Source organism: Amphibalanus amphitrite, unplaced genomic scaffold (assembly GCF_019059575.1).
Source record: "Amphibalanus amphitrite isolate SeventyFive unplaced genomic scaffold, NRLGWU_Aamphi_draft 000206F_arrow, whole genome shotgun sequence".
Taxonomy (NCBI): domain Eukaryota; kingdom Metazoa; phylum Arthropoda; class Thecostraca; order Balanomorpha; family Balanidae; genus Amphibalanus; species Amphibalanus amphitrite.
In genome coordinates, this window is record NW_024881701.1 from 527,534 (window position 1) to 540,951 (window position 13,418).

Below are 13,418 nucleotides of genomic sequence, written 5' to 3' on the forward strand. Positions count from 1 at the left end.
AACAAATCGTAACCAGGCATTTCCCTTCATATTTTTTTTAAGAGGGAAGGCTCGTTGTTGGTGAGGTCTCTTGTCACCGGGAAATGGTGACCCCGAGGCCCGAGACATTGGCCAGGTAACACCGCCCCTGGCGCTCGGCATGGCTGAACGATGACCCTTTCATTTCCCCACCACCGACCGCGCTTCCTCGCCTCTCGGGTCAGGTCCCCTGCTGTGCCGCGGCTGTTGCAGGAGGGGGGAGGGGTCAGTCAGCTGCCGGTGGGGAGGGGGTGGTAAACAGGGGGAGGGGGACCTCCATCGATTTCGCAGGAGCAAACGAGGGGTGGAGTTGAGTGAGGACAGCTGTCTGTGCTCCACATTTCCTGTCTCTCTCCTCTCTCTCTCTCTCTCTCTCTCTCTCTCTCTCTCTCTCTCTCTCTCTCTCTCTCTCTCTCTCTCTCTCTCTCTCTCTCTCTCTCTCTCTCTCTCTCTCTCTCTCTCTCTCCCTTTTTCTCTCTCCACTTACGGCTTCATATCCACGTCCCCTTCACTTCGTATCAGTCCTCTCTTGTCCATCCACCTCCATTCCACCTCCATCCAGGTTATTGAATCTCCTACCGTTTGTCCTGTCTTTTCCACCGCGCTGTCCACTATTTTACTGCTATCCCCTATTCTATTCCTGACCTCAGTTGCACTCCAGTGTCTTTCCCTCATCCTCTCCTCTGTCATCTACCGTTCCTCCCTAATCCCCATCTCACACCACATAAACCCAACCGTCAGCCGCCCGATCGCCAGGGTGGCGCCACTCTGTTTTAGTTTAGACTGCAGCACGGTGGTCATTGGTCAACTCACTGGTGCTGAATATTATGGCAATCGTCAGTGATGTCAGTTATAGATTGGACTGGCGACAGCGGCGCCTTCCCGGGCGGTCAACGGCCAGTCATTTGCAGATGGCGATACAGAGATGTGTTTGAGCTCTTTGAGCTCCGCCAGTCCAACCGCTTGACCACCAACAAATATTGTAATCTCGCTGCATAGATACTTTATATAAATGTTCTGATCATTTTGTAGCTAGTATCCGTATAATAAGTCAGTATTTTGCACACAGCCGAGTTATGTACTAAATTTTAGATCAACCGGCGATTGAGTACCTACACAGAAGCAGCACTATTCAATGCTTCCCTATCAGTTATTCGCGACCGAGCCAAGATGCATTTATGCGGCCTGTTCTCACCTTTGGCGCTGAGTGAGGGCCGCTTTCGGTGCTCCCTCTCCTAATGATGGGCCGTGATCCCCGCGCTCAGTCTTCCCTGATCGATGGCTGTTGATCCTGTGCGATTTATCTAGCCCCGTCTCCCGCCGCCGCACCTGGGTGACACGTGGGCCCCGCCTGTTTCCACCCCCTTTGTCGGTAATGCGCGGCAAATGAACCATGGGTGGGGCCTCTCGCGTTTTGAGCGCTGATGGCTCGCCTTTGCCCCTCGCATTTTGGGCGCTGATGACTCATCTTTGCGCCTATCTGGGGTCGTGATTATCGGGTGCGTGATCTATGATTTTCTTTCTCCCCCGGACTGTCAGAGTTGACGAGCCGTTAATGCAGTGAATTAATGAAAGGGTGGCGACTATCATTACCAAGCGTGGAAGCTCTCGGGGAGCTAGCAATCGATCCACGGAAGAGGGGGCTCAGTATTTGCATTCGGACTAACTGAGAGCCACATTGAGCCGAGATGGAAGCGGGGTCAATGACATTGCAGATGTCCATCTTCCTCAATCTGCATTTGACCTGCACATCAGCTATCGCACGATCCGTTCCTGCAGTAGACCACTGAGTTCCCACTGGGACTGCATGCCAAAGTAGGGTTTTGCCGATCCCGTGACTTGGCCCGTGTCCAGTGCCGCCTACCGGGCCCGAGGTCACCTGTTGATCACGAGTTCTTACTGCACTGCCGGTATTTTGCACCGTGCTCTGCTGCCGGTATGAGTTGTACTTTAAATACATTGTACTGCACTGCCGGCGGGTGACGTAGGCTATGTGAGGGGTGGGGACATATTGATGATCACGAGGTCATCGCACCGGCATTGCTGTCTGTCTGTCTGACCGACTGACCGACTGGCCAGCACTCCGTAAGGCGCCACCGGCAGACCGGTCCTTGAGTCACCGCCACCCCCATTCGTAGTAGCGGTAGGCCGCCGTACTGAGCCGGTGATCGCTGGGTCGCGGTGGTCGCCCCAGTGGGGGGTTAAACCGGTAGGGAGGGGGGACCCACGCGACACAGCGCCCCCGCAGACTGTGGCGACGGTGACAGCACTGTCACTGTCATGTGCAGGTGGAGCTGTCAGTTCAGTGGTGACGTATTGGGGTTACGCTAATGTGCCGCGTTGACAGTCGCTCTGTCATTGCGCGCCTGTGAGCGTCCCATGAGGGGGGGGCTCCTTCGCCAGACAATCGCTGCTCTAAGCTGTTCTCACTTCCGCTATACCATAGCGATCTAATATGCAAGTTTATGTCGTTATCCACCATTAGGGTTGGAAAAAGTCCAGACAAATGATGTTTTGCGGTATAATATGGAATTTCGTTGATAGACGGTCCCGGCCATTGGTCTTTGTCCGGGCGCAGGTACACTTTGGTACCTACCCAAGGCGGAAAGTGTGGCCGTCTATTGTCCCGAGTTTTCAATGGAGTAATTTGTGCAGCTCGTCCTATGGGACATTGTTCGTGGTGTAAATATATCGCTCCCTGCCGTCTCTGCGGTCTGCAATATGTCCATCGTCGTGTGCAGAGTCCATTAGTTTGTGCCGCGGCTCCGCTGAAGGACAGAGTTATGAGGCGCGGTGGTGCGGAGCAGAGTCCCCAGGCGACGATCAGTGGGTAACGCTTGATGCAGTTAGAGTTACGCCGAGCACGCTGGTACCTATATGTACATATGTGTAACACGTATCACAGCGACGCAATGGGTATGACTGCGATTATGCTGAACCTTTGATCACCATTCTCTAGTGCTCAAAAATAATTCTGTGTTTGAGTGATAGTAGCCAACAATAAGCTTTTTCAGTATTCTGACGGCTGCGCCTTTCCTCTTTGTTACAGTTCGGCTTCAACATGATCATCGAACACCTCGAGGCCATCAACAGCATAGCGCTCAGCCTCAACCACAAGAGCTTACGGTAAGGATCATCTTCAACTCTTCTAGGCCTTCTCCCTGCACCTATAGTCCTACGCTTTGTGCTCAGCTCGCTCAGTCGCATTACAGCCCAGTCGCTGCAAGGCCTTCGCTCCTAGCCTTCGTCACATACGGCTTGGTATAGTTTATTTCGGGAGGCCTCATTACGATCAACAGTGCCGAGACGGAAGTTTATTGAAGATACGGACGTGGGATGGATGGCGGCCGCGGACGGGCGGGTCGTCCTGCAGACGGCGGCGTTATGAATACCCCCGGTGTGCGCCGGGGAGAGGGAGGGGTACTGCGGTGGGTAGTGGAGGCTGGCAGGGAGGCTCTGACAGTCGCTCGGGCCACTACTGCTTGTTTATGGAGCGACTGCCGTTTAGGATGCAGCAGTCGGGCGACGGGGCTCGCTACCGCCCCCGCTGTGGTCCTTTCCAGTGTGCTGGATCCCATAACCCGAAAACAGTCTCAGGAATCAATGCGACTGGGTCGGAACAGAGCGACCTTCCCTGGCACATCACAAGACCTAGCAGTGTGTACTTGTGCAAAAGAAGAAGGATGGTGCTGCTGATGTAGGGTAAAACAGTAATAAGTTATCCTTTGAGCATGTTAGCTGCGCTGCGGCTGGGTCAGTCTTCAGTACTGTGTGCACTGTGCAATGGGGCCGTTTGCACTATGAACTGCAGGGCGGCTGCAGGATCCGTCAAAGAGAACCTAGCTGGGGTTATCAAGAACCCCCGCTGATCATTCAGCGATCTGTCCGCCCCAACGGTCTGCACCGTCAAACAGAGCCGGTCGGTCGGTCGGTCGGTCGGTCGGTCAGTCGGTCGGTTGGTCAAAGAGTGGGAGATGTCACTCATCACTATGCTGCAGCTGGGACTGTATCCAGGCGGTGATGGTTCGCGAGAGGTCAATGGTGTGTCAGGGGTCATCAGAGGAGTGTTTCAATGAAAGGCAGGTCATGATACATGTTATATAAGCAAGTTTATTCTACAAAGTTCGTCACAGAACTGTGTTTATGAAACGAACAATTTTGAAAGAAGCGTATGTAAGAAGAGGCTGGATGAAACGATATTTCTGGCGCGCTACGGTGCTCGGTTGTAGTGAATGTAGTGACTTGTTGGTTTTGCAAACATCCCAACACAATGAGTTTGTTTTGTTTGGCGATCGGCGTCGTTACTGGAATGCAGTTGCGAGGCCAGCGTGTCGATTGACCTCTGATGATAGGTGGTGTGAGCTGATGACCCCTGCTGCCGACTGACATAATCAAAGACCAGAGACGTGATTTTATAAATATTTACCGACTACATATTGCAGGTCCTTTGAGTGGCGGCTCCTACAACCCTATTACCGATGACTAGGCTCCTTCTAATTTCATGTTTTCAGTTTGAGTGCAACATAATGTGATCTGTCTTACGGACTGCTTATGTCGTGTATAGTGTCTATGTAGTTCCTGTGGTCGGTGTCGTGTTTAATTGGACTGAACATTCCTTCAGCTACAGATGTATCAGCATTGAAATCCTGCCTGTCATTCCAGAGACTTGTCATCGCTGCCTGAATTTCAGTGCAAATTGCAAAGTATCACCACACTGTCGTCTGTGCCGTGCCTCATTTGACACTAGTGACACACCCAATGGTAACACCCCTTGATGACACTTTTGAATTCCTATGGCTGGTGCAACTGCACATCCACTGAATAGTGATACACCCATAAATAACACCGACCCCTCCCCCGCTGTCCACAGGACGAAGGCGCTGGTACTGGAACTACTAGCCGCCATCTGCCTGGTCAAAGGCGGCCACCAGATCATCCTGGGCGCGTTCACAAAGTTCAAGGAAGTCTGCTCGGAGGACCGGCGCTTCCAGACGCTGATGAAGTACTTTGTTCACTACGACATCTTTCACATTGAGTTCATGGTCAGTGCGCGGGCGAGTGACTCGGCGGCCGGCGGCAAAAACTGCCGCCGCGTGGTTATATGACGGGGTTCATGTTCAAATGTCCTTGCGTGATGGGTCGCCGACTTCGTGACAGGGTTGGGAAATATATGTTGTGACTGGGAACGGCCGGTAACCGCTAGTCATGAGCGCCTAGAACTTTCTGACTGTGTCGTGGAAACATAAAGGCGATTCATCTTAATGTGTGCGGTTTTTTCGCGTTTCTCATGGTCTTTTATTCATCCGTTCACCTAGTTTCTTAGTTTTCTTTTTAGCATTATAAGCTACGTGGTTCGTCTTTCGATATTATCTGCGGAGTACCTCGACGAAAACCACAGCGCTGGATAATGACTCTCTTTTGTTCTCTCAGGTGGCATGTATGCAGTTCATCAACATCGTGGTGCACTCTGTGGAGGACATGAACTTCCGCGTGCACCTGCAGTACGAGTTCTCCATGCTGGGACTGGACGAGTACCTGGAGAAACTGAGGCATACGGAGAGCGAGGAACTGCAGGTGGGGAACGGGAGGACCGGATGGGAGGGGAGGAATGAAGAGACGGGAGGACGAAAGGGAGGGAAAAGTTGGGAACGGAAGATAGCGATGCTAGAGGAATAGGAGGAAGGGGGAGAAGAGAGGGACGGGAGGCAGGGAGAAAAAAGGACATGAAGGGAGGAGAAAGATTTGAGGGAATAAAAGCAGCAAGGTAGGGTGGCACTGAGGGGAGAGATAAATGAAAACCAGACGCAACGGTTGATGTATACGTAGCAGACACGAGTGACGGGACAGTATATCAACACTTTTGGCTCCAATTTTGATTATCCAGTGCTGTCAGTTTTCGTACCTAACCTCCTTCCCCTCGACTTTCCTGCAGGTCCAGATCTCGGCCTACCTGGACAACGTGTTCGACGTGGGTGCTCTGATGGAGGACTCGATGACCAAGGCCGTGTACATCGAGCGTGCCGAGGAGCTCGAGTCGGAGCTGGCCCAGGCCCAGGAGGAGATGCAGGAGGTCGAGGCTGAGGCCATGCACAAAGTGTGCGACCTCGAACAGGCCATGGCCGACGTCCGGAGGGAGCGGGACGAGCTGATGGAGAAAATGCAACAGGTCGGTGCCGGTGGTGGTGATGAGGGGCGAGGACAGGGACGGGATTTGAAGTGGGATGTGTGAATGTTGGAATTATAGTGATTGTAGGGTATTTTGAAGAGTCTGAAGGAATATTGTATAGCTTAGCTAGTCATAAGTTGCCGTCTTTGCTATATTTTGCTTCCCTGAGCTGAAACGTTATATTTCTATGATTTATGACGAAGCCAGTTCCCTGTATCTGCCTCATTCTGCGGAGTGTGACGCCGTGTGTTTCTCTGTCTGCAGTTCACTGAGGAGGTGTCGGCGCTGCGGCGCGTGGCCTCGGAGAAGGAGGCCGAGTCGATGCGCCGCCAGTCCATGCTCGAGGGAAAGATCCAGGAACTGGAGACGTTCGCCCTCTCCATCCCCCAGACGGGAGGCGGCGGCGGCGGCGGCGGCTCGGGCCCGGCCTCCGCTCCGGCCGGCGCTCCCCCGCCGCCACCGCCGCCACCGCCCCCGCCGCCGCCCCCGCCCGGCGGCCGGATCCCGCCGGCTCCGTCGCTGCCGCCCGGTATGGGCGGTCCGCCGCCGCCGCCGCCTCCGCCCGGGCAGCTGGTACTGCCGCAGGACGGCTCGTTCACCATCAAACGCCGCCTTCAGACCAAGTACAAACTGCCGACCCTCAACTGGATCGCGCTCAAACCGAACCAGGTGAGGCTGGGATCGCGCTCAAACCGAACCAGGTGAGGCTGGGATCGCGCTCAAACCGAACCAGGTGAGGCTGGATCGCGCTCAAACCCAACCAGGTGAGGCTGGGATCGCGCTCAAACCGAACCAGGTGAGGCTGGATCGCGCTCAAACCCAACCAGGTGAGGCTGGGATCGCGCTCAAACCGAACCAGGTGGGACTGGGGCCCGACGCCGCGCGAGTAGCAGACGAAAGTCCGGACGTATAGGACTGAGGGCGCGACGAACGGAGACGATGTAGGCAGTTCACATGGTCGGGAAGGGTTGTGTAACGTTAATTTGCTACTGTTTATGTTATAATATCGCAGCAATAGACGGTTGCATTTTGCAGATAAACATTTGACGAATAACCTTACTGTTTTATCTCGGGCACATGCACGGTCTGATTTTGTCAAAATAATTCACAGAATAATCTGTTTTGGTGGCTTCATCTTTGGGTAAACGTTAGATATTGATATGTTTGGTGCCACTGGTGGCCCTCTGCGTCACGTTCTTCATAGAAATACGTGTAGCATGTTGTGTTCCACGTATGCCCGTCCATTCTGCACGCTCGGTCGCTAACGATAGTTTACACCACCTCAGCCGCGACATCTCCCGGCCTTGCGCTTTCACCTATTCTTTCTTACCGTTTCCACTGTCTTTCCAAGCTTCCTGTCACAATTGCCTATCCTCTCCTCATTTCTTCTGTTCTTTCATTCTCATCGCCTATCACGACCTTCGGATCTCACCGCCTCTCCTCTTCTCACCGTCTTCCCCGCCCTCAGGTACGTGGCACCGTCTTCAACGAGCTCGACGATGACCGGCTGATGAACGTCATCGACTTTGGCGACTTCGAGGAGCACTTTAAGATCGGCACCAGCCTGCTGCCGAACGGAACACTGGACAGCCGAGACGGGCAGTACGGCACGCTGAGCAGCAAACGCTTCAAACGGCCCGAGAAAACATCGCTGCTTGAGCACAACCGGCTGAGGAACATCGGTGAGTTGGGGCGGGGTGTGTGCGTGACTTCAGATGAGATACTGCTGCCTTTTCTCGGCCTGAGAAGGCTGAATCTTATTATAGCACACACTTCCCTAGGTTGCGCTGCGTTTAAAACTTGTAACAAATGTGATCCCAACGTCGTTACTTGAATCATGACTGTCTGTATGTGAATCAGCCATCGAGTAGATCCGTCATGAATGTTCCAGCGTGTAATCTATTTATCGGTTGTTTTCATTTCGATGGCCATGAGACTCGTCACGTTCGTAAACTCCCGGGGATGATCTGTGAGTGTATATGGCTGATACGATGTGAGGCGGGGCACCGCGGTGGGCAGGCATATGTTACTCGTCTATGACGGATGGTCCAGTCAGGCTACAGACGGCAGTATAAGCGTTAGGGTCGGGTAAGGGGTGGGGGCCAATGATGACAGCTGCGGAGTAAGGACCGGGGATGGGAGAATGGATGATGCGACTTATCTAGGAAGGGACACTCAGGCAACTAGTTCTTGTTCAGAATCTGGTTTCTCCCAGCTGAGATGTATATGTTGAAGATGATTGACACTAAGTAGTTATATGACCGAGTTATACAGACGAAAAAATGTGGTAAACGCAGTCGTGGGACTGCGGTTCGTGTCTCTGCCCTGGCTTATGTTCTGTCTCCTGCTCTGGTCTCATCACCGACCGCAGTTGCAGCGCGCTCCTACATTCCCCGTAACGCTCCAGTCGGCAGCACCACCCGGTCCTTACCGCGTAACGCCGCCGTGCAGCACACTTCTAGCAGCGGTCGGCTCCGTGCGCCGGCCGGTGACTCAGAGGTCGGCGGTGTCCTGCGGCCTGCCGTGGTCCGCTCATCTGCCGGCCGCGGTCGCCGCGGGGATAAACAGACTCGTGTCGCCGGCTCCGACGCCGGTGACTCATGCGTCCAGCAATGTGTCCTCTGGCGGAGCGGTCGGCGACGGGAGACAGCCGCTTGGAGACGCCGGAGGGGCGGGAGGGCTGGGGTGGGGTGGATTCCGTGGAGAGATGAATGGCTTTCGCAAGTGGTGACTCGGATGCCCAAGGACGGTCCCAGCTCTTGACCGTTTTGAAAGAGGCTTTCACCTTACGACTCGCAAAACTGGCATTTTTTAGGGTAAATGCTGACATCACCCTTTTTCTGACATATTTGATACGCAGCTGTTTGGTTAAGCTGTTTAATTTGGGTGCTTAGCTGACTGGTTAGTCTGACGTGACCCAGCTCCAGCGGTGACGGTGTCTTCACGATCTGACCTGACTTGAACTAACCCTACGTATCTTGACCTGCCGCTTCCCTGCCGACAGCGATCTCCCGTCGGAAGCTGGAGCGTCCCGTCGAGGAGGTGATCCGAGCCATCAACATGCTGGACCTGAAGGCGCTGCCCCTGGAGATGGTGGAGCTGCTTCAGAGGATGGTCCCCACCGAGGCCGAGGTGTGTGAACGTGCCGTCAGTGCTGCTGTTGCTAAGGGCGTGGAATGAGTGGCGACGATTAATGATGGCTATGGACGGCTGTGGGATGTCGGGGCGCGGTGCAGTATGTGATTTATTATGGGCTTCTGTTGGGTGTAGTATGCTCACTGATGCAATGCCTTTGAAATGTTTGATGTCGAGTTGATTGGGTGCGTGAGATGATTGATGACGCCAAGTTCGTACTCGGTAGTCAGACACGTGGTCCCCAGTAGCCGAATAGATTGCATCCTACCCTCCCAGAAATATCTCCCGCCGTCCACCGGTCCGACACATTGTAATTATTATTGTCTTTTCTTCGCCGTCTTGCCACTCCAGTCTTCGCTTCGCATAGCAAACCGTGCCCTTCCTTTCGTCGCATTACCCCGGCGCCTTTATGAATTAACATTCTCACCCTTTACAGACGAAGCTCTACCGCGAGTACGAGGCCGAGCGGAAGGACGTCTCTGCCCTCACCGACGAGGACCAGTACCTGATGCAGCTGACCAGGGTCGAGAGGCTCGCCAACAAGCTCTCCGTCATGGCCTACATGGGCAACTTCTTCGACAACATCCACCTAGTACAGCCGGTCAGTGGAGAGACGGTTGAATACGGAGTGGGTTGGAGTGTGTGGGAGGGGAGGGAGAAATAGAAATATGTCGCAATCTTGTTGAGACGACTAAACTCATGACTGTCGATCTTGATTCTTGACTCAACTTGGTTTGACCATTTTGACATATTGAGAAACGGTTATCAAAGCTCGCCTGTTACTTTCGGCAACCTTCCGTCATCTCATCACGTTTATCTAACCGCCACCTCTCCGCGCAGCAAATCCACGCGGTCATCAGCGCCTCCAACTCGATCGTGGCCTCCAAGCGTCTACGGCGGGTGCTGGAGGTGATCCTGGCGTTCGGTAACTACATGAACAGCGCCAAGCGCGGTCCAGCCTACGGCTTCCGCCTGCAGTCGCTGGATAACCTGACCGACACCAAGACGACCGATAAGAAGCGCTGTCTGATGCACTACATCGCGCAGACGATCCACGAGAGGGTGCCAGAGGCGGTCGGCGTGGAGTCCGAGCTGCGGTTTGTGGAGAAGGCCGCCCAGGGTGAGTGGTGGGCGGTGTGGGGAAGGTGGCGAGGGTATCTTGTGTAGCACCCAGATGTCATGTGAAGTTTCTGGGGAGTCCGGTGGAGGTTTGGTCGCTGCCATCTAAAAAGTGCGGCTTCGAGATCAACTTCAGCTCAAAATGTATTACTCGTTCGCCATAAAGTGGGTCATCTTTGACTGGGCGGATGGTTGAAAATCTGACATGATGTGTATCAGTGTATGTTCGTGTGCCATCGGTATCTATCCCATGTCAATGCTGTAACTTCCTTGTCTTTACGAAACTCTGTGCTACCTCCGGCACTATCTAATTGGGTACCCCTTCCAGAGACTACCCCGTGCCTCTGGCGCCACCTCATGTCTCTCAGAGCTACCATTGTAACCCTCCCATCTCTCTCCGCTTCGCCAGTGTCTCTGGAGAACATCATGACGGATGTCTCGGAGCTGGAAAAGGGCATGGAGGCGACGCGGCGAGAGATGTACGTCAGACAGAACGTCAAGGACGACTCGATGAAGACGGCGCTCAGGGATTTCCTCGGCGGTGCGGACGACAAACTCAGGTAGGTGTGGGAGGGGACGGACGTGGGGCGAGGGGGTCGGGGGAGGCGGCTCATCAACGTTTTGATGGGTTGCTGTGCTTATTGGGGAACGAATTCGCGAACCCGCTTACTTTGTCAAGTCGGACATCGAGAGCACATGATAAAAACATGATATAGATGCCACCTTAATTGTGTATCTGATGATTTTGTCCATTTTCGTACCGGAATCCACCTGAATCTCGCTACGCTCGATCTGAATGCTGACCCACCCTCTCGGTGCCCTCCCCAGGCGTCTGCGGGTGGAGAGTAAGTCGGCGCAGGAGGCCTACCAGCGAGCCGTCGAGTACTTCGGCGAGAGCAGCCGCACCATCGCCGCCAACACGTTCTTCGCCATCTTCGCCCGCTTCCTCAAAGCGCTCAAGGTCAGTTCGGCCCTAGCGTGTGTGACTAAATTTGCTAAATTGGCTAACTGCCACCTGTCTTTTTGCCTGCGTTGTGTGAAACTTTTGCGCTTCTTGGTAGGCAATTTGATCACGCATATCTAGTCTAGCATCATTAAAGAGCACACACGACAGGTCCGTGGGTATGTGACCTAACTTGGGGACCTTTGACCTTTTCCAGCAAGCTGAGCAGGAGAACGAGCACCGACGGAAGATGGAGCGAGCGGCAGCGGCGGCTGCGTCCGAGCGAGAAAACAACAACGTCGCCGTCAACAAACGGAACAAGATCAACGCCAAAAAGCAACAGGTCAGCTGGATAAATAGGCACAGTCGATACTTCGGTATACATCGGTATAAGTGATGTGTCGCAGTTGATATCTTTTCTGATCACCGATTTTTCTTTTTTACCTTTTGCCTGTTCAACGTAGGGCTTGCCTAGTGTTTATTGTGGCGTGGTTCTTCTGCTATCGTTTGGCGACACTGACACCTTCTCCTCTCTGTCTCCCGTCAGGCGGAGGTGATCCAAGAACTCAAATCCAAGTCATCCCCTCACGGCGGCTCTGTGCAGGAGAAGAAGCTGCTCGGCCAGGAGGAGGTCTACCACGGCGCGCTGGAGGATATCCTCCTCGGTCTGAAGAACGAACCGTACCGGCGGGCCGACGCTGTCCGTCGCAGCCAGCGCAAACGTACCGAGACACAGAGGCTGTCGCGGACTCTGGACGAGCTCGACGTGTGACCGCGAGGGGAATGCGGGTGTGAAGTGGGTGATTAGACGAGCAGGGCGGGGGAGACGGGACGATGTGGGACACCGGAGCGTGGGGCGAGGATGGCGAGGCGTCAAGTGGTTAGTTTTATGAAGAAATGTTTGTTTAAGAAGCAAGTTTTAAGTTTTAATTCGCGTTTTACTTCGTTATTGTTCCTGTCGTTTTAAATATGTACTCAAAGAGCTTAGCGCTACCAAAAACCCTCGAGAATGACTCTCGAAAATGTTTGACGTTCTCGCACGTTGCCGAATGTGTTACACATCAGGATTCGTTCGTAGTTCCGCTGGTGATCCCGCCTTATCCCATCTCCGCCCGCCTGCTGTAAACTGTGATATTCTCTTCTCCGATGTGCCGCGGCGCTCGGCTGGGGTGCTGCTGGGCCCGCTGGACCACGAGGAACCTCGGCTGGTCCGGCCCGCTCGGCGCCTCACTCCTGAAAGGAGCTAGCTGCCATCGGGACGCTGCGTCTCTCGTAGATCTGATACCGAGTCGTTTTATTTTGGTTACAAGTGTTTTGTGAGCTCGGCGCGAAGGCCCTGGCGATTCCGGGTCCGCGCTAGTGTGGTTGTTTTGCATGTTACGGCATACCGCCTGTTGTCTGCCTGTTTGTGTGCGATCAGTGGAACTACTGCAATATCTGGTGACGCGTAGCGCGTCAGTGCCAGTCGGGACCAGGGGGCGACGTGTCGCGCCGCCGCGGCGCGCGCCCAGCCGTATCGTTACCGGTGCCTTTAGAGGGTGCCTCCAGTCACTGGCGAGCGGAGGGCGGCCGGCGGTGTCAGACCCAGCAGTGTCCCTCGGAGCGGGCTCTGCCCGACGGCCGCCGCCGGCGACGCCCCCCGTTCAATATTCTTATTTTTGTATTTATAAGCAAATACATCGGGTGACACTTTGGACGAGCGTGTTTTCACGTAATGGTGTTATGATAGTGTTTTTCCGGGGGAGGGGGGGGGGGGGTGCATGGCGATTACGAAAGCTCAGGGCATTTTGCGTCCATGGGGTTCCTTTCAAAAGCATGAATGTCGAGTATGACCACGAACATGGTCTGCTGCGTGGCCTGTCGGTAAGGTGTCCGACTGGTCAGTCAGTGGCAGGCAGTTCGAGCCTAGAAGAGCGCTCACTGTAACGCGCGCCACTGCAGATCGAAGACTGTTGCCAGTTATTTGCAATATTGGCTCAGTCTTACTTTTCCGGTAGAACCGTGCGCGGGCGATGTGGCTGGGTACAGTCACGACTC

At 54.2% G+C, this 13,418-nt stretch overlaps 1 protein-coding gene across 1 annotated transcript in view; it reads left to right on the top strand.

Moving 5' to 3' along the window:
- The window catches only part of LOC122385051 (formin-like protein), a 60,672-nt gene extending 47,595 nt beyond the window's left edge, over positions 1-13,077 (top strand). Inside the window, exons 7-19 of the mRNA XM_043373028.1 lie at positions 3,068-3,144; positions 4,889-5,060; positions 5,449-5,592; positions 5,951-6,184; positions 6,449-6,853; positions 7,653-7,866; positions 9,189-9,316; positions 9,756-9,920; positions 10,160-10,439; positions 10,848-10,998; positions 11,267-11,399; positions 11,599-11,724; positions 11,929-13,077. Coding sequence (XP_043228963.1) covers positions 3,068-3,144; positions 4,889-5,060; positions 5,449-5,592; positions 5,951-6,184; positions 6,449-6,853; positions 7,653-7,866; positions 9,189-9,316; positions 9,756-9,920; positions 10,160-10,439; positions 10,848-10,998; positions 11,267-11,399; positions 11,599-11,724; positions 11,929-12,153 — 2,454 coding nt within the window. The 3' untranslated portion in view covers positions 12,154-13,077. The remainder of the gene's footprint in view (positions 1-3,067; positions 3,145-4,888; positions 5,061-5,448; positions 5,593-5,950; positions 6,185-6,448; positions 6,854-7,652; positions 7,867-9,188; positions 9,317-9,755; positions 9,921-10,159; positions 10,440-10,847; positions 10,999-11,266; positions 11,400-11,598; positions 11,725-11,928) is intronic.
- The last annotated feature ends 341 nt before the right edge of the window (positions 13,078-13,418 follow it).